Genomic DNA, 27,885 nt, shown 5'->3' on the forward strand with positions numbered 1-27,885 from the left:
CAAAGCAGTACCCTTTAGACAGCATAAAATACCTCCAGGTTTTCTGGCTGGCACATTATCTCCCCTAAACTTGTATATTTACATGGCACGACATTTAATATAACATGCTGAGGAAGACAAAAATAGGCAAATATTCCCACGACCCCTTTGCACATCCCAAACCCCAAGTTTCTGCACTGAAATATCAAGGAGTAAACTATAAAGTAGTTGAACATGCTGCACAATAAATTATTTGTTTATGTATATTTTAATTGCAAATCTCTGCTATAATTAGCACGGACACTTCTTGGGCTGAGGCGCTGCAGCGTCCTTTGACAGTGAGCATTATTAACAGGCTCTTAAAGGCAATGGGGAATTGGATTATAATGTTCTTGTTTTGCAAGCTGTATGGTGAATAAATAAATTTGTTCTGGCAGCAAAATTAACCGGGATAAATGTGTCTAGCTCCAGTCACCAAGAAGAGGGGTTGCTGTAAATGAACTTGTTCTCAGCCTTGAATTAAAAAACTTGATTACCAGGACATTATTTCTGGCAATTAGGTACCAGAACATCAGAAAAATAAGAGATTTTCTTTGAAATATTTAATGAGTAAGCTAGTAATCACATAATCATTTGCTGGAAATATGTGATGAGTTGGGGTTTTTTTTGTGGTTAGGGTTCACTGTGCAATGAAAATCTGCATATATCAAATCTACTAAAGGCTGGACTGTAAGACTGAACTGTGGCACCTATCTGACTTTTCTTTGCCTAGAATCCCTGGGTCTTCATGGGACTACCCCATGCCCAGTCACTAATCAGAGGACAGTGCTTTGCTCCCTTTTCTGTTTCAGGCAGTTGGAGGTTGCTTTGCAAACACAACAAACAGCAAACACAGATGACTTGACTGGAGGGAGAGAGGAGAGAGCATTGCCCTCTGTATCTTGCATTACTAACTTGCACATTGTGTATTCTCTAACAAATCCCCAGTTTGGTAAGAACAATCCTTATTCAGTATTGATGCTGAAAACCCTGGGTTTGTCTAATCTGCACAGTAAGCTAGGATAAGATAGATCACGGCTGAGACCACAAGCCTTGTAGATGTTTGTGCTGGTTTTGTCCAGGATACAATGAATTTTCCTCATAGCAGTGCAGTAACTATGTTTTGGATTTGTGCTTAGCTGCCAGCTGGGATTAAAACACAACAATGTTCTACAGAGGGGAAAAAAACATACTAGAAACCGTTTAAGTTCTTCCATTTGGCGGTTGTTTTATTTCTTGCTGATTTTTTTCCTTACAATCATTATGCTCAAATATAAAAATTCCTGGCCAAAGTTAGTTTTAAAATTTTAAAAGTAATTCCATCTGCATTGATACATGCCAAACATCACGAGATTCAGTTTCTGAAAACACACTGATAAGACTCCCAAACAGGTTGCTTTGCCTGACATCCAGAAAAATCCTCCTTTCCAACTTGTGCAAACATACTTCAGCTTGACAGAAAATAAGTTACACCTGAGTGTTTCCATGCTTAGTTGTCATTAATCTTAAATAACCTTTTTTCCATGGACCCTTAACGATTGGCTCATGCTAAGCTGCACCACAGTGATCCTTTTCAGCTGTACTAGGCATCCTCATGAATCCCAGGAACACAGAAATAAAATAATTGCAGAGATGCCATGAGGATTAATATATTGGTGACAGAAGTGGGCACCTTTATTTCCAGAGCTCTGGAAGAGAGGCAGTGCACTGCAGATCAGCTATTGTTAAGGCACGTGGTGAAATGAACAGTTTATCATCTCGCTGGTTCATCTCTCCCAGTCAAACATTCTGTGCCAGTAGTAGATGAAGGTTGGTGAGTTGCTGGCCCCTATCCCTATCAGCAACAGCAGGTACAGCATCATCATGACAGCAAAACGGTGGGTGTAGAACCAGGAAGATTCATTAGAAGGCCTGAAAGGGGAAAAGGGCATGAATTCTGTCAGAGATGCACAAATATCTTGGCAAAAAGTATTTTAGGCTTCATTATTTTAAGCAAATCCTATAAAAACAGAAAGTTGTTCCACAATCTCTGTAACTAAGGCAGCCTGATTTCCACCACATCCCTTTTCCTTAAGTCTCTGTGCACAATCCTGTCTTTTCTCCCCATGTTCACACCTTTCCCTGTGGTCTGGAGCTGCAGCTGCCTGGCCTGCAGACATGTGTTGAGTAGCTGAGTGAACACTGCCACTTAGGATAGATAAGGGCAGAGTTAAAACTGAGGCAGTTGTAAGAGGTGCACTGACCAGACATTCACTCTTGGATTCCTGCCACAAACAGATAATTAGACCTCTCAAAGACTCTAAGTGCTTACAGGTCTGGTAAAAAAAGCAAATTTAGCTGAGCCTGGGAATGTCAAAGAGCAAGGCAGAGGCAACATGATGGTGTAAGACTTATTTCCATAGGAAACAGGCTACAAACAAATTCTGGCAGTGCAGTTTATCTTTCTTGGTTGTTTTCTATTGTTTTTCAACAATGAGATTTGTTTATCTGGCTGTTGTAGCAGCTCATCCCTCTAGACAGCTGAACTCTTACCTCCTATGCTGCTTCTGTGAATACACTAGCAAGTATTTAACTCGTAAAAGCTGGTTGTTTGTGACAACAAAGTATTTCTGTGGTACGTCTCCCCCTTCGCTGTTTTTCACTCTTGCTCTTTTTCTGTCTATTTCTTCTGAATCTGAATTGGGAAAAGAAAAAAAATTGCAGAACTTCAAGTAACTGTAAAAAAAGTAAACAACCAACACCCCCATACACACCCCCCAGAAGAATGGGAATGAGATAACCAAAAATCTAGTCTTGGTATTCCCCTGAATCCCTCAGCATCCAAGAATAGAGTGAGAAGTTTGCTTGAGGCTATACCACTCCTAGTCATCCTTGGTATGGATGACATTATGGCCCAGACCAGGGTGACAAGGAGGTAAATCTCCCATCCAGTGCTCAAGGAGCCACTGATATTAACACGGAAAGAAAAACAACATGAAGGACAGGTGTAACTGCTACACAGTTATTACTGTGCTAGCCTCACCTTTCTTTTTCACCTGACACTTTACATCTGGGTGGTCAATGATCTCACAAACAGCCACACAGCTGAGGACAGAGCCCAGTGCACTTCGCTGCCAGCCGAGGCCGTGAGGGCTGTACAGCAGAGCCAGGCTCAGGTCACTGGTCAGATAGGTGCCTTCACCAAACAGGGATGTCTGAAACAGAGCAGAAATCCACCCTAAAATCATGTGCTGCAAACCTCAAACAACATACAAGTGTTCTTTCCTTTCAGACTGGCAGTTCTGCTCCTGAAGGTAAATTACGAAAGGCCTTTCTGACCCATGCTGGGCCTGGTCCATGCACTGTTTTTGTCCTGGCACAACTTCCTTGGGGTGGGGCTGCTGCCCTCTCCCATCCCTCAAATTAGCTGCTTGGCAGAGCACTTGGTGTGGACAGATTCATGCTTTCCCGGATTTGGAGTTAGTTTGCCAGCAAAAGTATTTTACATCAACATGACTGCACTGCTGTTAAAAGGCATTTCATCGATTTATTGAGACTGTCATCATTCAAGTAATCTGAACTCCCCAAACAAGACAAGGCTTTACTTAATTTAAATCCATGCTTTACTAGAAAAGAGGAAAGAACTTTTCAATTTGCCACACTGGCTAAAATTATTACTCCAGTAAGTCCATTGTACCCAGTAAACCATTACTCATTGAGAATGTGGGGAAAAAACACAATCCAGGTTGACTGCAATGTCAAGCAGGTGCTGTGTCAAAGCTGCCTCACAGCTGACACAAAAAGCCAGGAATCTCAACTTCCCTTCCACTGAAATCAGAAGAGGTGCAAATCCTGTGGGATGTCTCCCTGAACCAGACCATTTTAAGAAGGCTCCACTGGCAAGTAGCACCTGAAACTTTGCTGAATACAAGGCCAGGCAGAAAATCTCCACTATCCTCTGTCTCTGCAGACAGGCACTTCCCAGCTGCAGGCTGTCAGACAGGACAGGATTTTCAGAGGAATTACACTTCCTTATAAAGAAGCAAAAGACAGTCATAATTTGTCACACTGGTGAAAAGGGTTTCATGCCACTTCCAGTTTTTACCCTCAGGCTGCACTAGAAAATCCAACACGGCCATCTGCGAAGGCCTACACTGAAATGAACACAGCAGAACAAGAGCATCAGCACATTTCATACCCCAAAAGGAATCTGGGCCTATTTTTAAAACGCGTCCCCAGCTGCAAGTGAGCAAGGGAAGATGGTGTCAATGGCAGGAGCCTCACCCTGTTCAAGTGGCAGTGCAGGCCGTGGTGCAGGATGGAATGGAAGTTCTCCAGGCGGCTCCCGTGGAAGGCGTAGATAAGGTCCCGCTCTCCCTTGGTCTCAGCAAACTTAGTGTTCATTTGATCACAGTACATGACCTCAAAGAGATAGTCTGGAGCAGGAACTGCAGCCCCAGACATCCCTGTGAGTTCCTGGATCTTCTCGTACTTAAAAACAGGAAGGAATATCAATGTTGGTTTATGTGGTTAGATTACTCACTGGAAATTGTGCTTCCCGTCCCTTCGTAGTGTTTAATGGATTCTGATTATGCTTTTCTGAGTTAGAATTCAACACTCTCACAATTCAGAAGGAGTAAGTGCACAGTAAAAATCCTGCTGGTTTCTTGCTATTGAAGTTAAATCTTAATCTTGTCTCCAGAAAAAAACCCCCCTGAATTGTAATTATGAATTAATTTATTATGCAAGGACAATATCACAATTCTGCTTTGGCTGTTAAGACAATATATTCATCAGCTGATCTTGCAAGAGGAAAAAACCAAAAACAGAAGCTGTTTTCAGCTTACTGCTAATCTCTACAACTATTTTGATCCCTGTTACAGAAGTGCCTGAGTGGCGCTGAACCTTTCCCTTTTTGGGGCAGAAGACAAGAGTTGTCTTTCTCAGTGACAAGCAGGACCCAACTCCATGACACCCAAATTGAACTCTCTCAGCCTAAACCATGCACGTGCATGCTATGTTAGCTGCAGTAATCAACTACAATCACTGTCCATCATCAACTACTGACATTGGTAACTGTTTCTTCCAACCAGTGTTCCTGAAAATTTACTTTAAAACATCCCTCTCTATATACAGAGAAGAATGGATTTATGTTCAGCTGTCATGCTCTCACAATAACCAACTTAATTCTGGGAGGAGGAAATAGTGTCTGAAGAGCAAGTTTGCCTCAAAAACCAAATTCTAATTTAGATTTTCAGAATTCAAAACTTACCTCCTGTTTCTTAGTACTTTGTATCATGAAGACTTTAGATGATAGAATCCAACTAAACAGCTCCCAGGTCCTTGTATCTGTATTTGGAACAGATTCCAGAAGCTCTTTGAGGCTTGGTAGAGCCTTGGTATCTGCAAGCTAACAACAGAGGCATTCAGCACAGGCTCCTTAGTGCCATTGCGATTAAACAGGGACCTCTAGTGAAAACGAAACAATATTTCACCCCAACCAACTGAAAACCAGGTTCTGTTCTGAGATATAAACACTTGTTTCCAGTTTGTGGGGAAGTTTGTCAATTGCTCTGAACGCAAATAGCAGGCAAGTTACAAACAGTGATATTTACCAACGCTATCTGTAGGTTTTGTACAGAGAGACGCACTCCTGAGAGAAAACAATCTATCACAGGACAGCATGTGCAGTGGACCTGACATGGGAGTGTTCAGGCCACGTAACATGCAAATCCTTCAATATGAATTTGAATTTAACGTTGGCAAGCTCTCATAACACTTCACAGAATATTAGAAACATTCAGGGTGGAAAACACGTCTGAGATTACCGAGTCCAACCCTTAGCCTAACTTTGCCAAGCCCACCACTAAACCATGACCCCCAGTGCCACATCTACGTGTTTTCTGAACACCGCCAGGGATGGTGATTCCACCACTTCCCTGGGCAGCCTGTGCTAATGCCCAGCCACCCTTTCAGGGTAGAAATGTGCCAGAATCCTCAATCTTGAGCCGCTTGAGGCCGCTCCCTCTCGTCCTGTCGGCTCCCTACCTGTTATCTATGGCTTGTTACTTCACGTGCTGTCCACACCGGATCTGGGTACTTCCCAGTGTGGATTTATCAGTCAGAATCCCAAATACTCTTTTAAACCTGGATTTCTTGACTGGATAAACCTTTCATCCTACTTTATCCGTGACCCTTCGGCGCCGCTGCCCTCACCTCTGCGGGCAGCCCGTGCTCCCCCATCGGGGGAGGTGCCCTGGCGCCTCGGGCAGCCTCCCCGGGCCGGCCCCAGGCACTCACCAGCCCCTCGAAGTCCTTGCTGTCGCCGCTGGCGTAGCGGCCCGGGAAGGGCCTCAGCACCGAGTCGCGCTTGTAGCTCTGCAGCGCGGCGGCGAACAGGCTGCACCGCAGGTCGGCGGCCAGCGGGTCCCGCCGCGCCGCCTCCCTGGCGCCCAGGGCCGCCTCGCCGGGGCCGGGGCCCGGGGCTGACATGCCCGGCGGGGGCTGCCGAGCACCGGCCGCTCCGACAAGGCGGCAGCGCCCGCCCCGCCGGCGTCGCCCCTTCCGCCGCCGGGGCCGCGGCGTGGCCCCGCCGCCCCGCCCCGCAGCCGCCTCCGCCCGCCCCGCGCCGCTCCGGAGCCGCCGGTCGGTGCGCCTTCGGGAGCGAGGGCGGCGGGCGGTTGTGCCCCGTTATGTGGGGACGGGGAGAGGGGACGGAGGTCTGGGAGAATGGCGCCTTCGCCTCCGGTAGAGACCGGAGATTATTACAGAGGACAGTGGCATCTTCCCCTTAGGCAGAGGCCGGGAGCGGGGTTCAGGGACAGAGTGGCATCTTCCCCTCAGGCAGAGGCCGGGAGCGGAGTTCAGGGACACAGTGGCATCTCCCCCTCAGGCAGAGGCCGGGAGAAGGTTCGTGGGGAATAGCGCCTTCTCCTCAAGCAGAAATCGGAAGAGGTGTACGAAAAGGAATGGCACCTTTGCCTCAGGTAATGACCTGAAGAAAAGTATGACGAGGGAATGGTGCTTTCCCCTCAGGATGAGACTGAGGGAGGTGCCGTGGGAAAATGGCGCCGTCCCCTCAGGTGTTGATCAAGAGTTGGGTAGAGTGGGCCATGGCACCCTCCCCTCAGGGGATGACCAGGAGAGGAGTAGAGACAGGAATGGCACCTTGCCCTCAGGTAGAGATTGAGAAAAGGGGTACAGTGAAAAATGGGGTCACCCTCACAGGTAGAGACTGGGAGAGGGGTATGGGAGAATGGTGCTTTCTCTTCAGGTGGAAACTGTGAGAGGCCTACAGGGTACAGCAGCATCTTAATTCTCAGGTAGTGACCTGGAGGGAGTAAAGGGAGCAATTGCATGTTCCTCTCAGAGACTGGAAGGGTTTATGGGTCAGGAGGGGAAATGTCACCTTTACCTCAGATACAGACCAAGTCAGGCCCCAAGACCATGGGGCAAAGAGGACATGGAGGGGGACCCCAGCTCTTGATACCCAGAGTGCCAGCACATCAGGACCCTATGGCAGGGGACAGAGGGGGGACACTGACAGTGTGCTGGGGTGTTAATTGCACAGTGGCCATGTCAGGTGGCTTGTGCCCCATCCTCTGCACAGCACAGGGAGGGTCCCAGGGCCCTGCCCTCAACTGCTGGGGCCTGGCAGATACAAACTCCCATCTTGGGCATTGCATTCGTGTGAAACAGCAGATTAACTAGAAGGGTTATCTAAGGAGACTGTTTTTTGTGTCAAGTTTGGTTTTATGTAGCTCTAATTTTAACAGACTTACTTAAGTCAAAAACATGTTGATGTCATTACTCCTCAACAATTCCCTTTGTCATCCAAATTTGTAGTCTTGAGGAAGAATCCAGGTTTGTCTGAGTCATCTCTGCAGGCTGGCATTGCAGGATTAAGGGAGAGGAATTCACATTTTAATTGAACCTCTTCATCAGGTTGCATTCCCTATGTTGCTTGAAATTGAGGCTCAGTGTTCCTCCCTGGAATGCTAGTGTGATGTTAGTGCTGTGAAGCCTCTTTCCAGTCCCAAAATGTCTTCGAAATTCCCATCATCAAGGTGGAAGCCTCCTCAGCCCACATGCTGTTAGATATCAGATATTGGTATCTTGAGTAAAATTTTGGAAATGTATAGCAATATTTGAGGTCTTCTAACACCTTTCTTGGTTTCTTCATTCAGGAGGGATATTGCACATATCCACGAAGGAACTGATGCAGGCATGCACAGATGCTCAGAAAAATGCTAAGGTCAGTTGTGAATACCTTTTACTGGGCTCTCATCTTGTAGCTGGATTTCCAGAGATGGCTGGAGCTGCAATTGGCAGCCTTCTTTAATAGGAACACCAGCTGTGTTATATCCTGTCTAAGGTGAAACTGGTCAAAAGCAAAAAAAAAAAGGGAACTTGATTCCCAAGGTGCAGAATTCCCATTCTTAATCATCCGCTTGAATGACTTGAAATTTTTAATAATTCTGAATACACTTAATAATTATGAAATTTCAAAATTTTGGATATAACCAGATAGATCATAGCCTGTGCACTGTTGCATTAAATTGTAAGATATTTCACAATAATATATATAATTGAATTGAGTTTTAGCTTTGTTTACTTGCTTTTTACTAGTTTATCCAGAAAAGCACCTTTCCATAGCAGCTGCATCAAAAAGTCTGTAATATTAAGCCATCATTTCTAGGACACGACAAATACTTGCTTGGGTCTGACATATTTAATGACAGCATGTAGACAAAATTATTTTAAAGGTGCCTTTAGTTTATGTTACCCAATTTAGTAGATACCTGTACATGTTTTTATCTTTAGAACATTGTCCGGTCTGTGAGATCTGTGCTATTTTTCAACTTGCTTGCTCCAGAGGGTCTCCCACATGCCAGCAGCATGGATGGGTGCCCTAAGAAGAGAGCTAGCACCACACAAAGCCTTTTCTCAGGAGTTATGGAAATTACCCAGACTTGAAATGCAGCTGGAGTGATTCCATTCCATATTTCTATATCCTTGAGAGGATGTATTTTACTTTATCTGATGTGGTGCCTTATTCTGCTGTAAATATCTGATATCTCTGACAGGCTGTTAGCAACATCATTCAGTGATCCAGCTCAGGACATGTTTATTATCTCCCATGATATTAAATTGTTCTGTGTGATCCTTTTTTTCAAAATCAGTCCTTGGCTGTCTAATTGGCTGATTTCATTCACTAATAAATCATTAGATGTAATATTTTTTGGTGCCTGTTGAAGAAGTTTAGAAAATGGTAGAGATGTCTCTTTCTATGCATTTAGGTGGAATTTTATGTTGTGATTTTGAGCTTTTGAACTGATGTTAATAATTCCTGTGCCCTCATTTAAGATACCAATTACTGTGTTAGAGGAAAGAGGGGGACTATTACTTTTGATATGTGTGGGACAAGTAATGACACACCACACAGCAAAAGGTGTGTCTCTTGTTTGGGAATTTCTGCATCCTGTATCTTTTACCTCCAGGTTTGCCCAGGGCTGTGGTTTTGGGACAGAGCATGGGGTCAAGAGCAGGACGTGCAGGGCACTGCCAGCTGGGGCCCTGCTGTTGGAAGTGGGGCATCCTGGCATGTGATTAAGGAGTGGGAATAGACAGTAGTCCCTGAGGAGAAGCTGGAAAAGACAGACAGTGTGGTGAAATGGGAATGGAGAGCTGGAGGGGAAAGGTTTTCCTTGGAACCACATCAGTTCTGGGGATGCTGGGCTTCCCATGCCATCCCTTTTTATATTACTCTAAGAGAGTCAAAATGCAGTGAAAGACCTTCTGTGACCTTGTTATGGTTTAAAAAATGAACCCAAAATAGATCTAAAATGTCACTGGCACTTTAATGGTTAATGGAGATTGTGAGAGCATTGATCCAAAACCGATGCCTACCTTTGGGATTCCAAATGGATGGGGCTCCCATTACAGCAGGCTCAGCTGCATTCCCAGTGACAGATACTGATGAGATAACAAGTTTGCTGTATCGATGCTGCCTGAGAGTGCTGCCTGCTCAAACTCATTGAATATGGGGCTAAACCCTGTTTTACAGAGCTGTTCCTAAGCCAGAGGGGAAGTGCTGAAAGCTTTTGGGGCTGTTGTAGGGGAAGTGTGCCTTGGTGTGCTGGTGATCCTGAACATCAACTACTGTAGACTCAGGCCTGCAAAATGTGGGAGGATAAGCTTGGATAACATCATCATTCCTTTGGAGGGGAAGCACAGTTCCCCTCAGGGTTAGCTACAGCAGATATGATTTTCTAGCCTGTGCCTTGCAGAAACTCCAAACCCAAGCAAAGGTTTCTACTCATCCCTCTCCCAATAGCTCCAAGAGGCACTGGAGTTGAGAGAACTGTGGAACGGCTGCTGGTTTAGCTCCGGTGTTGCTGCTTTTTAATTAACTGCTGTGAGTGTGTGCCATGGGCTGGAGACTGAAATTGAAAAGCATCTTTCCAGTCCTCTGGAAAAAACCTGAGGAGCAACGCTTGAGCAATGTGTTGTGCCCCTCAGCGTTTCTTAGTGGCTGCATCCCACATTCCAGGCTTTCTCCCACACCTTTGCTCCCCTGCTTGGCATGCTTCTATACCTACAGGCAGGCAAGACTGGCTGGGGCACTGGCAAGGAGCTCTCCTTTGGTTTTTTTTGAAAAGGGCCCTTGAAACGTGTTTATTTTTTCCCACTTTATTTTCCTAGATAAAAAAGCTATCCTTGGTGATTTGCTGTGATTCAGTGCAGAGATGGTTTTGTAAAAGATACTGAAAGGGTCGTTGCCAGTGCAGGAGTTTGAATAACGTGGCTGTGTGGCTTCTTATGAAATTGAAGATCTGATTATTAAACATAGACTGTAATAAAAATAGTTTCTGGTGTTGGCGGATGCATTTCAGCAAAGAAATGTGGCTTAAATGTCTTCATTTAATTCCAGTGTGTTTAAAATTGATCTCATGGACCGGAAAAGGGGTTTTTTTTCCCCCTTAACTAGGGTCTGTGAAGGAAATTAATACAGGGAAGGGAAAATAGAAATACAATACCACACTCAGTGAAACAAATGCTTATAACTGAGGGCCTCGTTCCTTGCTAGCACCACTGGAACAGCCAGCTGTATAAGGTATGTTTTATTATGGAATTAACCTTGACCTAAGGTTCAAAGAGAAAGGTTAGTTTGAAATAAATCAGTAGTATGGTCAGGTCACTTCAAAGAGTCTAAAGCTGAGCTTGAAGATTGCATGCTGTTTATGTGTATCCACTTGGAATAGAACATATGGTAAAGATAATAGCAGTAAACTATTTATCTCTTCCACCCGCCCCCACTTTGGATTTAACGCCTTTTTGTCCTTTGCATAGATCTGCTGCAGGGGATGTTTTTATCCTGGGATGTTTATTGAAAACAGAAATGTGGAATGAAACAACCTTTTAAAGTCAGCTGGGTAAAGCAGTTTTGCCTTTAACGTTTTTCCAATTGCTCAGATTAAAGTAAACCATTTTGGAAGTAGTGATGAATATGGTGAATCATATTTCTTTGTCACTTGTCTCAATGAATTCAGTCTTAGGAAAATCAAAACAAAATGTGCTCAGTTCTGAATTATTGTTGTTCTGATCTAAAAGCAGGATCACATTTCATTGTTACATGTGAATTACATGGATTTAAGAGCTTCCCAAATACCAGATAATTCATGAGACATCCCAGTAAACTGGGCATGAGTATCCCAGTTAGCACAGGGAATGGGAACTGAGGGTGGTTAAGGAATTTATCCAAAGCCACTTGTAAACTGTAGCAGAACAAAGGTTTGTCCTCGAGGCTGCTTTAGATTCCAACCCTTTTTGATGGAGAGGGCCAGAATGCCACCTGGGAATTCCTGAATGACACTCTGCTGCTTTATCCAGAAGACCAACCTGTATCTTTTGGTCCATTCTTTTGCTCTCTGTGCCATATGAGAGGTACCAGGACATGAAAGGCAGTGTGTCACCAGGTTCAGCCTTGTGTAGGTCGTTGTATAGGGGAAGTAAAAGAACTTTTCACTTCTTCCAAACACACTGGATGCAGCCTGGTCTATTGGAAGGTGTTCCTGTCCGTGGCAGTGGGGTGGAACAGGGTGATATTTAAGGTCCTTTCCAACCCAATCCATTCTTGGATGGGATGAGAAACAAGGTGGATGCAGTGAGGGGCTGGCAGTTGTCTAAGATGCAGAATTCTCCTTGCTGATTGCAGCACTGAATTGCTGTAGTGTGAGGCCAACACTGTGGTTTTGCAGGGCTTACAGGGAAGCAGTGGGGAGAGCAGTGCTGCTGGATGCTGGGAAGCAGAGGGGATCCTCTGCTGAAATTCAAACCAGCTGCTGAGCCCAGACATGGTCACTCGCTAATAGCTTTCCTCCAGATTGGTTTTTCCATAATGTGTGACGTGCAGTTTGCAGATAGTAGCATGTTTTAAGATTTATGATTGCCCCACTTTTCCCATTAATAGGGAAATCTGATAATTGTCCATTTTAAAGCAATTGCTGAACAATAGGAAGGAGTATGCTTGTTGAAAGTAAACATAAAAGCGAGCTGGATCTATGTTGGGGTGCTGAGCCTTTGATAGATTTTCTCCTTTCAGCAGTCTTTGATCTGCCACACCAGAAAATAAACTCAGTGGGAGACTGGATATGGGATATAGAGCAGTTCACCTCTGGGTCATGCACTCCAATCCAAGCCAGGTCAGGAGTGGGGCTCTGGGTCAGTTCTGGCAGGAGCTGGGCTGGCAGCACCCCCAGTGTCTGTGCTGCACCTTTGTCATGGCACAGGGGGTGTGTGGGTCTGCAGGGACACCCCTGCAGCAAAGGGGGGACCTGTGGCCTCTTCCCCACATCCCAAATGAGAGCTTTGCAGCTTTGCTAAGGAGATAAATGATATGGGAATACCCAGGGGAGTGCAAGGGTTCCATTAGGATTTGGCTCTCAGGAATGTTCTTGTTGGAGAAAGCTGAGTGCTCTGGCATGGGTTGTGTGCAGGTTGTGCCCAGTCCTCAACACCAATCTCTGTGTTCTCTATCTCCTTAAAAAAAACCCCCAAAAAAACCCAACAGCTGTGCCTGGTAATTATCAGTTAATCTAAACAAAAGGGAAGTCTGCAAGGTGGTCACATCAGCCTCGTAGTGAGAGACCTGTCCATGTGCAGCAGTTGTCCTGGAGGCAGCAACATCTCCTTGCAAATAAAGGGCTGTTTCCTCAGAAATATTTGAGCCCTATGTCTCCCCACCTTTGGAGGGCTGGTTTCAAAGGAAGAGTTGTGCAGCTTTGTTTTGGAAGGAACAGGATGCAAATTACTCCACGTAGATAGCACAGCACGTGTAACAGGTCACAAATAAACAAAGTGGACTAGTGTAAGGTTTTGTGGCTATGGAATGTGAATTTCTGGCTGTGAACCTTGATCTAATCTGAGAAGGAGTATGGATGAGTTTAAACATCAAAACTGAAATACCAGGATTTCTCACTGTCGGGGAAGTCACTTGAATTTCTTTCTGATGGTTCCAAAAGGAGCAGAAACAGGGATTTTATTGCACTTCAGCTGTGTCAGATGTGGGGAGCTGGTTCTGTTTTATCTCGTGCGAGAGACAGCTGCCAAGATTTATCTTTGCAGGAAGGGAAACAGAAGTGAGAAAGGTCTGGAATCTCATGTAGTGCTGGCCAGAATCATGTTATCTGAAATAACTGGTTATCTGAAGTTTGGCCAAAGCTCACTCTGCTCAAGAGTCTCAACAAGAGACTAGATCTATAGCGATAAGTAGCAAGACCCAGGCTGTCTGCAAGAGAACTGGACCCTGAAGCTCTGGTCCAAATTCAGCACTGGTGAATTTGTGCTGCCATGAGGAGCTGCCAGCGTGATCTGACTTCTGCAGAGTTCCAAAATAACCAGCCTAGGACACAGCAAGGCTTGTCCTTAAGCTCCTGTGACTCTCACCTCCGTGGCTTTGGAGAGGATAAAGCAGCATTTAAAGGCAAATTTTGCCTGGAGAGGTCCAGCTTTCCCCTGTGCTGAGCATCCCATCTGCTGCATTATTCTTTTTTGAGCTGAGGATGCCTCTTCTCCGTGAAAACGGCCAAGGAGGGGCTTGGTATGAGAGGTGTGTGCTGTGTCTGCCTTAGCTGTTGTCCCAGGCAGGGGCCCTGTGCTGGATTGCAGCTGCCGGCTGATGGCAGCAGCGGATCTGAGCAGAGGCAGCTCTGCCTCCTCACCTGCCTCTGCCCTCCACTGCTCTGACCGCGTTACCCCAGACATTGCCATTTCGGGTTATTCCCACTGCCCTGCTGCAAACCAGCCATTGCTTCTGATCAAGCAAGTCATACACAGGAGAGCAGCATGGAAATAATTCTGCTGCTTCGAAGGGGAAAACCTGGCAGAAACTTTCTTTGTCTGCACACCCACCTGCTGATGTGTCCCTTCACGCACAGAACTGGTGAATCATCTCCAAAAATATATGTCCAGCACTGAGTTGTTCCTTTTCTAAAGACAGAACTGATATTTCCTTGGGAGCTCGGAGACAACAGGACAATTCCCCCTCCCTTGGGGGGTTTGCCTCACTGCTACCCTGCTTTTCCCTGGGATGTGTCAGTGCATGGCATTAGACTGAAAGGGAAAGATTCCCTGCTTGCCTTCTTTAACACAAACAATGATTTTAGGGGAAGAAAGGGGACAATACACTATTGTTATGTTGTTCCCTACCTCAGCCTCACACTGAAATATTTAAGGTCCCCCATGAATAATGCAGCCTCAGCCCCAAGCCTGTTTTGCACTTCACACTAAGCGGGCCCATAAAACACCGGGATTGCTCCCGGCATACATTATGCTGTATAGAACATCTCCTACTGAGCAAAGCTTTGTCTTCGCTGCCACAAAGGCTGTTGGGATTTTTTCCCCTGTCTCCAAGAGAGATAACGAGCACAAGAGCTCTTGTTTTAAAATGTAAGTGGGAACAAGTCACCTGTGGTGTTTTACCTGCTGCTAACTACCTGTGGTCCACACTGCATCTCCTGCTTATGCTGGTCCCATGCCATTCCCTTTAATCCAGTGGTTTATAACAGGACTGCTATACAATACTTAATCTATGGAAAAATATATAATATTTAGCAGTTTCCTATTTGGCAGGAAACAAACTGATACATTAGGTGTTTGGATTGCTCCATAACCCAAACTAGGAATTCTTTCTTTCTGACTAAGAATATTTTACCTAAAATGCAGCAAGGAGCAGGAGCAGCATGTTGTAATGGCTTGAGGTTCATAACACACTCTGTCAGATCCAGCATGTCGCTTCCCAGGCCCTTGTGAAGTTCAAGAGAGATTTTTGTAGCATTTTAATGATGCTGTTATTGAGAACAGGATGCCTTTGGTGTCTGGTTTAGTCACTTCCAGCCATGCTGTGCAAAGGAAAACTGAGGCACGAGGACAAAAAATGTGTGGCCCCAACCCCTTCCAATGAAGATACCTTTGCACTCACCCTAAACTACAAAGGTGAGGCTCTTGATGAATTTTGGATTAAAAGGAGCATTATGTCTCCTTGGACATCTGGTTTGTCATCAATAATGACATTAGGATCTGTCACATAGGAATTGCCATCTGTGATCCGGTCAGAGGCCTTTCAAAGGGAAGGAAATGTGAGGATGGAAATCAGGGAATGCTTTGCTGCAGGGAAGAGTGACTTAGAAGCCCCAGAGGGGACCATGCCCTTCCCTCAGCTCAGCAAATCACACCATTCCTCCACCAGCTCTAGGGCAAAGGTATAAAAATCTTGGGTTTTAGAAAAATCTTGGGAAGTGTTTGCTGAAGGGAGGAGATTAATCAGGAAAAAGGTAGGATTGTATCCAAGGTGGTTTTAAAAAAAAGAGGGCCATAGAATGGTTTGGGCTGGAGGGGACTTTAATCATCACCTAATTCCAATTCCCCTGCCATGGGCAGGGACACTTTCCTCTAGAACAGATTGCTCAGAGCTCCCTCCAGCTTGGCCTTAAACACTTCCAGGGATGGGGCATCCACATCTTCTCTGGGCTGGTGCCTTCCCACCCTCACAGGGTAAAATTTCTTTCTAATATCTAATCTAAGCCTACTCTTTCTGAGTGTGAAGGTTCATCCAGAGGTTTTTCCAGCTGCTTTCTTGCATTGTCTGGGTTACACCATCTTCTAACTTGCTCCCAGGCCTGTGCTGTTTGGAAAGGTGGACGTCTCTGGAATCTCACCTAATACCAGCAATAATATGACACCTTCCCAGGGACCCAGTGATGCTATTTTTCACATATTTTGTTTATCTCTTTAGTAGCCAGGTATGAACTTTCCCCATTGATACCTAAGATTAATCAGATCATCAGCCTATCAGCTGTTTATATAGAGGTAAATCCTGATCCTGTATTTTAGCCATCAATCCCCATTAGTTTCTCTATATGGGTGAATGAATAGTCCATTGCCTGTACTAATAAGCACCCATTAGTTGTCCCACTGAGCTTTAGCTTTATTAGGAACAGTTCATGTCAGTCTAGGCCAGAAGAAAGGCTTTTAGCTGGATTGTTTTGATTGCATTACTTAAACGGTGGCTTTTGAGCACCTGGAAGGTTAGAGGGGTGCTGCATCCAACAGGGATGCTTTTGTTGGAGAAATGCAGATGATACAGCTGTGAGCAAGATGAGGATTTGCTGCAAGGGCACACAAAATGCTTTTAAATCTGCAGAAATGACTCTTTGGTTTGCCCTGTTTGGGTCAGTCTAGAAAGAATCTCCAAGATCTCAAAGTAAATGTTTCCAACACCTGTCTGGCTTGGGGCTTTGGAATGCCAGTTGATCTCAGGACCTGCCATTGGTGTTTCTCTTCCTTTTTCATTCTCCCTCTTCATTCCTTACACCACCAGCCCAGAAATTTCCCTTTTTGCAGCATTTCAGGCTGCAGTAAGCTGGTTACAAGCAATTTGGCTTGCTGCTCTGCAGAAGAAAAGTGTGGAAGGCAGGAGGAATTGCTGCAAATCGCTACTCAGCTGCTCTTCATCACACTGGCTCTGGCTTCCATCTACCCGACAGCCCTGCTAAAAGGATAATAATGCTTTAAAAATTAGAGTCAGCCGAACAACTACTTCATAAATTCATGGCCTTGCCCTGATCCTTTCCAGAAGTTTTTCTTTCAGATTGAGTCCATGTCAGACCTTGGATTTCTTCCCTTTGGAAATGCTGCTGGTTTTCTACTTTGGGAGTGCTCTCTGGGTCACCCTGCTATGCAAAGGGGGTTACTAATTATCTCTCATTACCTCAACAGAAACAAGCCTCATTTCAGGATAATCTTGTGCTCTCTCCTTCAGAGAACACAGGATAATCTCTCAGTGATGTCGTCTCATTGTGGGATTTTGTCTTTGGTAGATAAACCAGTCCTGAAATCCTATTAAGAGATATTCTGCCTCCCCTTAAAACAGACAAACTCACAGATGAGACAAACTTCTGTGGAACATGGAAGAGACCTTTGGCTTTGTCTACCTGATGGGAAACAGCTCTGGTTTGCAGCAGCTGTTCTTGTCTGTACTTCTGAAAGCAGGTCTAAAACAGCCCTGGCTTTTATATGGGACTGATGGTCCTTCTCAGCTGCTCCAATCCACCTCTGCCATCAGCAGAAAACCACAGCAAATGGACTGGGGCTTGCTCGAGATGTGGTGGGAAGGGAGCACTGGTTGAATGGGTGGTACAGCATCTTTTCAATCCCTGTCAAGTCCTACCAAGTGGCAAGGGATGAACTGCCCCGTTGGCTTTTCCACCTACTCCAAAGGTGTGGAGTGCTAGAGAATGTGGATAGGAGAGCTCCCACCATTGCCAGATGGAGGTGAGGCTCAGTGTTACTGTTCTGCTGCATAATTTGAAACTCAGCAGGAAGAGTGCCTGACTGGCAGCTTCCAGGGTTTTCAGCCTGGTCCCCTAAGGAAGGCAACCTCTTTGTGTGTTCTCCCAAAATAACTCTGATCTCAGTGTCTCACGTTATCTGCGTGAAGACAGGAACGAGATTGCCATCCATTAAGATAGTAAAAGGCTCTGCAAACACTGAATCCCCTCAAATTTAGGGTCTTTGTGTCATTAAGGAAGTTTGGACAATAAAAGAAAACCATATCCACCAGTTGTGAGGGAAGTTTGCAATTGTCTTTTAAAAGGAAATTATATTTCATTAAAAAAATGGGTGAGGAGTAAAAATGAAATCTCTTTACAAGTCTGACATCTCCAGCAAAGTCAAGTTGCTTTTCAAGGGATGCTGATGGGAAGAGAGAACCTACCCAAGTCTAGACTTTATATAAATGGAAAGAAAGTAGTTGATGTTGTCTTAATTTGTTTGTTTTTTTAAAATTTATTCAGAGTTGCTCAGCTGTGGAGGACTCAAGTCCTACTCTATATCTGTAGGTTTTGTTGTGCATAGGATCAATGTCTCCCTGTAGCTGTCTTTGTGACTGAAAGTAATGACTGATCTATTCTCTTGTGTCCTTTTCTTCTTAGCACTTTGCTTTTGGCCTTCTCTGAGCTTTGAGAGTCAGGGAGCTGCTTCACCCATGAGCCAGGAAGCACACTCCTGCTTTTGGGATGTACAAGAGGGGATCACCACACTTCTCCATTTCTGGGGGGAAAATGTATGAATTTTTTTTTTTGAAAGCATTAATATATGAGATATATGAATATATCTCATATGATAAGAACTATTCCCTTTCAGTGGTGTGTTTCCATGTTCCCCCAGTTCTACACTGCCCAACCCTTTCTAGTGCTCTTTCTCTTGTTCCCTTTCTCTTGGTGCAAACAATAAATTTAACTGTGGAGATTAATTCTGGTGGAGCTGCAGCAGGGTCTGGCTCTGGCACATCTCCACATAAAGAGAGGCTCTCTCCTCCTCCCTGCAGAAGCTGCTGGGGCTGTAATCTGTCTCCTGTGCTGCATCCTCGCCCGAGGACTGGCAAGCCTGAGCCCAATCTTCAAAAATAAATCCATCACAGCAGCAGGGAGCGGATGAAGCCTCTGCAGATATAAAGGTCAAATGATAAAGGCCATGTTAAAATATGCTCATAGGAAATGGCAGCTTATAAGTACTCTGTGATCTAATTACTTATGTCAGGCAGATAAGCCTGGACAGCAATTATTTTTAACCTAAATCACGCAAACAACTACTGTAGGAGCTTTGCCAGTTCTCAGCATTTCTTTCAATTATTTTTGGGGCAAAACGTGGAGCTCTGCAGGACAAACAACTGTCTTAAGGGGTTGCTTTTCAGGTTTGTGAAGGTGAGAAGCTGCTTTAGTTATCTATGGTTATCTTTCTTCTCCTCTGCTGAGAAAAATAAACCCTACATGTAGTATGTAGTCCGTGGGCAGCCCTGGTTTGCAGTGCACATGGAGTGGGACTGGGGTTTATTTTCCTGCTGGCATGGCTGGATGTGGGCAGAGGGGAAAGCTGTAGCTGAAGACAGTAGCTCTTCACACAGGAGGATGTCAGCTCCTGGGACCTGCTGGGTTGGTGAGGTGAACAGTGATGTGGAGAGGGAGATTTGGTCTTTACCCTGACACAGGTAATGGCCTTAGGGATTGAGCAAAGGACTGCACCTGAGAAAGGAGCCACTCAGGAGTACATCAACTCTTGGTCTCTGTGACGAATGGAGGGCCCAGCTTGTGACTCCATCTTAATTCTACACAGAGACGCTGTGAACTGACCGTAAGCCCAGAGCAAGAGCACAGGATAGGAACCACATTGCCCTTTTGCAGGCAGCTGTCACAGCCTTCTGCTCTGGCCTGGCACACAAAATCCAGGTCTGCTTGGTCCAGCATCATCTTCCAGTATCTGCATGACTTAAAATTTTCCTTGGTGGTTCTAGAGAAGCTTTTTAGCCAAAAACATTTCTCTGTGCCTTAGAGAGAGATTTTGGGACCATGTATCATCTTACATGATGCTTCAGTCTTGGCTCTTTGACCTGTGCCTGAGGGAGCTGCCCCTGTTCTCTCAAGGTCGTTTGAATATCAGCAGAGACGTTCATCATCCTGGGGCCTCAAGGAAGGTATTGATCACCTATGATGAATTGGCACATGTGCTGTGCAGGAGGAGTGATTAGTTAATGGATGAAAGATGTGAGAGCTCATGCTTTCATCTAAGTCACTGCTTCTTTCTCCTTCTTGACACAAGGGCCCTCCTGCCCCAGTGGTGTGGGAGATGCAGAGCAGAGAGAGCCAGAGAGCCAGTGGATGTTGGTGGCACCTTCTCCTGGGACACAGTCTGGTTGTTCCCGCCTACTTTTACTTTCCAACTTGGCCTGACTGACCATCCCCAAGCACTGGGTTTGCAGCAATGCTCCAGCCATACATGGTCCATAGGGAGCACAAGACACCTGGGTGAGTGCCTGAGGCACCAGTGCATAGTGGGATCATTTTGGAGTTCTGTAGCTTTGGAGTGAGGAAGAGGAGATGCTGTGTGCCTCTCAGTCATGCTGTTCTCCCAGCCTGCAGGAATTACTGCAAATGGTGATTTATTAAATCTTTGTAAACCAGCATGGTATCACATGTCCCCACTGAGAACTCTCCTGCGCAAGGTGTTATTACAAAGGGCTGTTTCTGATTGATTTTTTTCACCCCTGATTTTTTTCCTATATGAATGTTTTGGAAGGAAAGCATATTATTCCAAACGTGATTAAGTCATTTGGAAGAGGATTATGGTGTTTTGGAATAACACCCTCTTATTCCAGAATGAGATCAGTCACACGGGGAGTTAATCGGAAACAGCTCTTTTGCTCCCCTGGGCAGCCTCCACCAGCACGACAAACAGAGCTGCTCCTACCCCTGCTGCCCACTGGTGCCTTGGTCTGAGTGGGTCTAAAGCCAGATGGTGTGATATGGCTCAATAATTTAGAGATATAATTTAATTGCTTCTGGCCTTGACCCTGGGGTTTCTGTAGTAGTGAAACCTCAGAGTCCTCCATAGAAGTCACAACAAATATAAGCATTTTGTGACTGAAAATCAAGATGATGCATAAAGGAGGTGTCATCTTCAAGAGATATTTGCTTCCCCAAGAGCTTCTGCATTTATTTCAGTAGGTGCTTGACTGAGCTGCACCAGAGGCAGCTGCATTCACCCCTCTGCATTGCTTTTCTGTCAGCTCTGGTGAGCATCCCTTGGCCACTGTCTTGAAGACATTGGTGTGACCCATGGTCTAGAGCAGCCTGGTCTGGTGGGAGATGTCCCTGCCCATGGCAGGTGGTTGGAACCAGCTGATCTTTAGGTCCCTCCCAACCCAAACCATTCTAGGATTCTCCCATCTATGATCATGCTGCATCCTCTGCATGCATACATAGCTCGCACTTCATGATGCAACAACCCAGAAACTTGTGGCTTCCATATGCCACAAATTATATTTTTTTCATCCTCTGATACGTATTTATTATTGAAATTAAAGGGTTTCCTAAATTTTTATTTCTGAGCTGGGCCAAACATAGCTTAGGCAGTAAGCAATGCATATTTATTTCCAGCTTATGAAGGAAAAATATAACATCTTTCCTTGTGTTTCTATAATTTCTTTTCTGTGCATATGCAAATTGCTGGTTTATTTGTGCAAGATTTATGCAACTAAATGATGGGGAATTATAGAGGCAATTCAGTGCTTAGAAAGAAGAGACACAATTGCTGCAATTTGCTCGTGCCATGCGCTAATTCCTTCGGAAAATGCTTTTGCTCATTTATTTGCACCGAGCACCGATTTCTGCACCCCTAAGCAAGCTTGGGAAATGTTCTCTGGGCTCAATAGACTGCAAAGGGTTTATATTTCTTTCTGCCTGTGCCATCACCTCCCCATAATACTTTATAGCAATTAGTAACAATAATGAAATATGGCTGTGATTTCTCAGCTCTGGAGAAACACAGCCAGCGCTTGTGAATCAAGCACATTTTCTGGTCAAATTGGCCATTTAAACATGCTGCTCAGGAAGCTTTAAATCCACCTCGATGGATCACTCTCAGCTAAGCACCATGGGGGGCAAAACCACTGCTGGAAACAGATTTTTCTCCTTTCCAAAGCTGAACCTGCTCTGTGAGGGGATGCTCACAGGTTTGGGGGAACCTCTCACCCAGGCATGAACCGATGCATTGTGCTTGCTGACAAGCAGCATCCTCGCTGCTGCAGGGAGACCTTGGCTCACAAAGAGAGTGACAGTAGGAGCTGAGAGAGCCTCCAGGTTTTCCTTCACAGGCCTCCTTGGTGTGGCAAAATAGGGAAATCCTATGGGGCTGGGATCATATCATGGAATCAATTAGGTTGGAAAAGATCATTAAGATCATTGAGGACAACTGAGCCTCCTTTTCTCCAGACTGAGCCCCCCCAGCTCCCTCAGCCGCTCCTGGCGCTCCAGGCCCTTCCCCAGCTCTGTTTCCTTCTCTGGACACACTCCTCACTGTCTGCCTTGAGTGAGGGGCCCAGAACTGACCCCAGGATCGGAGGTGCCTCAGCAGTGCCCAGTACAGGGGCGCAGTCACTGCCCTGGTCCTGCTGGCCACATTATTGCTGATATGGGCCAGGTCCCTTTGGCCTTCTTGCCCGCTGGACACGCTCTGGCTCATGTTTGCTGTCAGCCAGCACCCCCAGCTCCTTTCCCACCAGGCAGCGTTTCAGCCATTCTTCCCAAGCTGTCATGTCACATGGGGTTGTTGTAACCCAATGCAGGACCCAGCACTTCACCTAATGCCTCATTTCCGATGCCCGGATGGAGGCAGGAGACAGGACACAGGAACGGAGGTCCAGGGCCCCAGGAACTAACCTGGAGGTCCTGCAAAAGGACTTGTTGTAGTTAAATGTCACAAGACAGCTGGTGCCCAGCACTTAGGAGAAAGGGAAGTGATTTAGTTTTGGTCATTATCAGAAAAACATGTGTGGAGGATGGGCAATGAGAAGAGCAGCCGTTTTCTATTAGGATAAGAGTAGGTCAGGTGTAGTTAAAACTGGGTAAATGGAGCAGGAAATGTGGCTGTATATTACTCACCCAAGATATATTGCACACATTAGCCTTGTTTGATCGGCTTGTTCGGAGATTCGGTGCTCTGAGTGGTGTTTTAGGGTGGCCAAATCCAGGCTTTGTACTCTATTAAAATAAATATATTGCTCATGTTTAATAAAGTCTCTGAGTTTCCATGTAACTGAAAGTCTGCAAGTGGTCTTTGCTGGAGTCTTAATGAGTCCCTGCCTGCAATAGGCTTTTGAAGGTGGAAGGTGTGATATTAATATTGTTTATGTAGCAAAATAATTTATGAATATTCATTTAATGATGTTGCCGGCTTCCAACGTGTATCTGCTCTTGGGAGCTCTAATGGGTTTTCTCTCCTGGCAGAGAGCTGCCTCGTGGAAGTGCCAGAGGCTTTGCTGTGAGGGCTCAATGGGCTGCCTTGTGCTGTGGAAATGCATCAGACTGGTGTAGCAAGGATACTCAAAGAACTGCAAGGCTGCTCTGAAATTTGGCTGTGAAAACTACCCTCATTCTGCAGAAGAATTAGGAAAAGTTGCTTTTCTCTATTAAAAAGCCCCATGCAATGCAGAAGGCTTTATTAGCACTGGGCAAGGCAAAATATATTGAGTGGGGTTTTCTTTTAGTGTGCCTGAAGATTTTGAGTCTTAATGAAGTGTGTCCTCTCAAAAGAAGTTGAGAGGGAGGTGCTAAGATGGACAGTTATTATATGCTTAATTTAACTTTATTAGATGATATTCTAAGAAATAATACCTTTTATCTCAACTGTATCCTTTGCAGCGTTTGTCTGCATTTACCTTTGGTGCTCTTTGACCACCCTTTGGTGCATGGACAGGTTCTATCATGTCCCTTTAGCTCCTTCCTAAGCCCTTGGGTAAATATGATGGATAAATACATGCTCTGGCATGGCAGCATCCTGCTTTCCTTTCAGGGATGGAGGACTGAGTCCAGGTCTCTCTGAGATGCCTTAGTTCACATGGGCAGGCTCTTCCCATGGTAGGGTGATGTAAGAGCAGAATAAACCTCGCTAGGGGCAAACCCTGCTCTGCAGCTCAGATCAGCTCTCCAAGCTCTGGAACTGGACACCCCAGCTGGAGGGGGAATGAGGCCAAGCAGGGAACGTCAGCCAAGCATTGGACCCACCTGAGACTTCCCAAATCCTGATCTCCAGAGAGCAGCCTTTGCTGCAGCCAAAGATGATGCTGCACATACAAAGCAGAAACCAAACCAAGTGTGGGGGCACTTTCCCAGCTCTCTTTTCCCTGGCTGCCCCAGGGCGATGCTCAGTGCATCATCCACAGCCACCATCCCATCTGTGGGCAGTAAATCCTGCGGCAGCAGTCGGGGCTGACTGCGCCTTCGCTCCCCCTGTGCCTCTGACAAAGCTGTATTGTTTTGGTGTGACCTGCTTTTAGGAGCCCCCTGAGGTCCTGCCGTATATCTGTCCTTGCCAGATCCTGGAGGGTGGCTGGGACCCCGGCGGGGTCAGCGAGAGGGTACGTCACGGCTGGACGGCAATTATCCTGTGCGCTGGGAAACGCCAGGGCCGAGCCTGTGCCGTGACCTGGGGTCTCTTAAAAAACCTTTGAAAGGTTCCAGGCTAGTGAAGGTTGGGTTGCTTTGCCTCAGTGCATCCTCCACATCCTCCCCCAGGCATCCTCTGCTAAAACATTTCACTTGTTCTGCATAAGGGTTACTTTATTTGGACATCACGTAGTAAACACATCCCGCTTTGCCCTGCACTGGCACCCCTGGGCTGGAGGGAATGTCCTTTGACCCTTTCTTATGACATCCTGCAGGACTGAAGTGCCCTGCTTCAAATCATTAGTTCCTTAGTTTCCTATTCTCCAGCTCTGGGCACCATCTGCCTGACAGAGCCACTAAATGGGGTTAAGCCCAAAAGAAATGGCAAATTGTGATTGTGCAAACTGCCCAGCTTGTGTTTAACAGGAGACAGAAGCAGAGTCTGGATGGAAATAGGCAAACAAAAAGCAGAAGTTTGGTATCAGGGACAGCTCAGAAGGGGACAGCTGGGGAGGTGTCAATGTCCCCCTGCAATGGGTTGGAGGGGAGGCAGCCATTCTGGAGGGAAGCTCCACGTGCCACCTCCCGATGCTCAGCATCACTTTATTTCTTTAATTTTCTCCAAGCAAGAGCAGCCCAAGTCCCTCTCTAGGCAAGCTCCGTGAGTCAGTGGCAGAGCTGGCCAGCCCCTTCCCATGGCTCCATCAGTCCATCAATCCACTAAAATAAAAAAACAAACTATGGGCAGAAGGTGTTAGTTTTGGGGGAAGGATACTGTCGCCCCGGGGAGATGCCAGTGTGTCCTGAATGCATTAATGAAACACTTTCTTTCCGGTTAAGACTTGAAGGATGCTCATTGAAAATCAGGCTGCCATGGAAACCAAAGGTGTTTAGTCTTTTGGGAATGCTGTTGGACAGAGGCAGGGAGAGGTGTGGGAGGCGGGAGAACAGTCTCTGAAGAAGAGGCATTTGAGCAAAACCCTTGATTCACCATCAGTCCGTGCCTGTCTGTTGCTTGTGGCTGCTGACTGTGGGAGGGAAGGGTTTGTCCCTGCACTGGATGCTCTTTGTGGCTCCAGGGCCCTCCTTGCTCTCGGGTGTCCCTGGGTGGATGGGGCATGTGCACCCTCCCGGCTGCAGGGACGGGGATTTGCTGTGGCAGCGGTGCAGGGTGAGGAGGGGACCGGCAGCCGTGGAGCCGTGAGCGCCTTGCTGCTGTGGGCACCACGTCCCTGACAGGAGGCAGCACGTCAGGGGCCTTCAGCTGCTCAGGGACACCGGCCCTGGCACCCTGCCCCCTGCTCTCCCTCCCCTGCTCCTGGAGGATGAAACACAGGAAGGTGCAAGCATGGAGAAATAATGGAATTATTGCTCTGTCATGTACCATTCATTTTAATTAACGCAGCCCGTCAGTGCTGTGACAGCAGTATTAACGAAGGTTGGGAGCTTACTGCAAAACAATGTCATCTTCCTACACCTTGTCACTTGCCAGCGCTGTCCCCTGGCCAAACCCTCTCTCCTTCCCCTGTTCATTCCACTTTCCATCCTCAGGCACTTGCTGGGAGCCCCTGTCTGCAGGCAGGAGCTGGGGGCTGCTCCCTCTCCCCTCGGCCCCACACAACCCCTCACCATCAGAAGTACCTACTAACGCATGTTTTAATTAGAATAATCAATAAGTTGCATTAGGAAAAGGATGGGAGTGGGCCCCTGTTGCACGCACAGAGCAGCTCTTCATGGTGGCTCATACAACACCCTGCACTAATGCTGCTGGAGGTTGTCATTAAGGGTAATTAATTGCAAAGATACCCAGTGCTTTCTGTTGGGCACCTTTGGATGAGGGGCTGCTCAGTGCAGCAGGGGCAAACCCGCAGTGGCTCAGCCTGGGCTTAAAGGCAAAATGCAAAGAAATAGATTAAAAGAGCTAACAGCCACCCTTCTTGCCATCAAATATTCCTGAAATCAGCACGTTCCTGCAGAAAAGCTCAGCGCATTGGAAAATCCTCAGCGCTGAGGGCCGGGGCTGTCAGTGCCGGCTGCCTGAAGATCGATTCACCCGTGATTTGGGTTTTTCCCTTCGCAGCAGTTAATGCTCTGCCCGTGTTTTGCCACCATATCCCGCTCCGTAATTACAGTGACTGCACGGATCAATTAGCGCCGCTTAAAGCCATTAGCAGCCCAGCCCCGGAGCCCGCAGCGCATGGCCGGCAGCTCTGTGTGTGGGGGAGCCGTGGAGGGACACGTTCACACCGTACCTGCAGTGGGCAAGCCCTCACTTCTTTTAAACTCAGTTTTATTTTGGTTTTCCATGTTGTAACAACCTAATGATGGCCTCAACAGGGACACTGGGACACACATTCTCTGGCTGAGAATGTTTCATTTCACTGGGATTTCCATGTTGCCTCTTGGGGCGGCCCAAAAGGCAATTCTGGTGACAATTCTGTTTTGTGATGTGGTTTGTTACCAGAAATTCATCGTTGTTCAGTGCCAGAGCCTCTGAAGGTCTGGGTCTGTCTTGAAGCATCCATTTGCAAGGAAATAGCAAAAACTTTTCCCAGTGTCTCATCCAGGGGGATGAGGGAAGTGGGGTGAGAAGCAGAGGAGGGATGAAAGCAAACACATTTTTGTATCTGAAGGGGAAGACAAATATTCTCTCTGTGCCTCAGTTTCTCTGTTAGAAATGCAAACTCTGCCTCTACTGCCCACATCACCTGCAGATTCAGAGTTCTGTGGTGTTAGTTAAATGATTTATCAACTGCAGGAAAACCAGGAGCCAGCCAGCTCCAGTGGGGTGGATCTGTTAAAGGATGAAGATCCAGGCTCTCCACAAATTCATCCCATTTTTTTAGTGAGCATAAACACCTCAAACACCCGGTTTCCATCCCTAATGCAACTATTTCAATTCATTTTTTGTCTTATACCAAATTTTTCCAAATGAAGGCTTTTCTACAAAGGTCTCCCCTAAAAACACAGATTAAAAAAGTCCTAGCAGAAGCCATGGCTGTTAACCAAACTATGTAACATTAATATTTCCCATGCAGGGATTTTTTTTCTCTCTTCTCCTTCCCTTGATGAAAGGCTTTACTGGGTTTAATGCTGACATGTCCCAGCTTGTGTGGCTTGGCTGTCCCTGGGCAGAGCTGGCATCCCCAGCAGGGAGAATTCCTCTGCATTTAAAAAACATAAATAGCTCCAAGGTGCTTGCATTTTATTCCTATTTCTCATAATTTTATCATATAAGAAAAAAAAATTAAGCTGTTGTGAACCCATATTTTCAACAGGACTGAGATACTCCATGTTCTGGAGACCCCACTGGGGATGTGTTGGTCCATGAGGCAACTTGGTGGTCCCTGGGAGAAGCTGGGGCGTGCTGATTTCCCAGGCCCAAATCATA

The 27,885-nt window shown here is 46.2% G+C and overlaps 2 protein-coding genes across 2 annotated transcripts in view; one reads left to right on the plus strand and one right to left on the minus strand.

Moving 5' to 3' along the window:
* LOC135452410 (gonadotropin-releasing hormone II receptor-like) overlaps nucleotides 1-27,885 on the plus strand; it is a 42,396-nt gene that overhangs the window by 7,500 nt on the left and 7,011 nt on the right. The window lies entirely within an intron of this gene.
* Nucleotides 1,221-6,535, minus strand: PARP16 (poly(ADP-ribose) polymerase family member 16). Its single transcript, XM_064722432.1, has 6 exons — nucleotides 6,298-6,535; nucleotides 5,270-5,407; nucleotides 4,282-4,488; nucleotides 3,041-3,212; nucleotides 2,551-2,692; nucleotides 1,221-1,929 (listed from the first exon to the last, which is right to left on the minus strand). Exons 1-6 carry the CDS (start codon nucleotides 6,487-6,489, stop codon nucleotides 1,785-1,787), a joined length of 996 nt encoding a protein of 331 aa, XP_064578502.1. The 5' UTR covers nucleotides 6,490-6,535; the 3' UTR covers nucleotides 1,221-1,784.

This window comes from Zonotrichia leucophrys, chromosome 10, assembly GCF_028769735.1.
Source record: "Zonotrichia leucophrys gambelii isolate GWCS_2022_RI chromosome 10, RI_Zleu_2.0, whole genome shotgun sequence".
NCBI lineage: Eukaryota > Metazoa > Chordata > Aves > Passeriformes > Passerellidae > Zonotrichia > Zonotrichia leucophrys.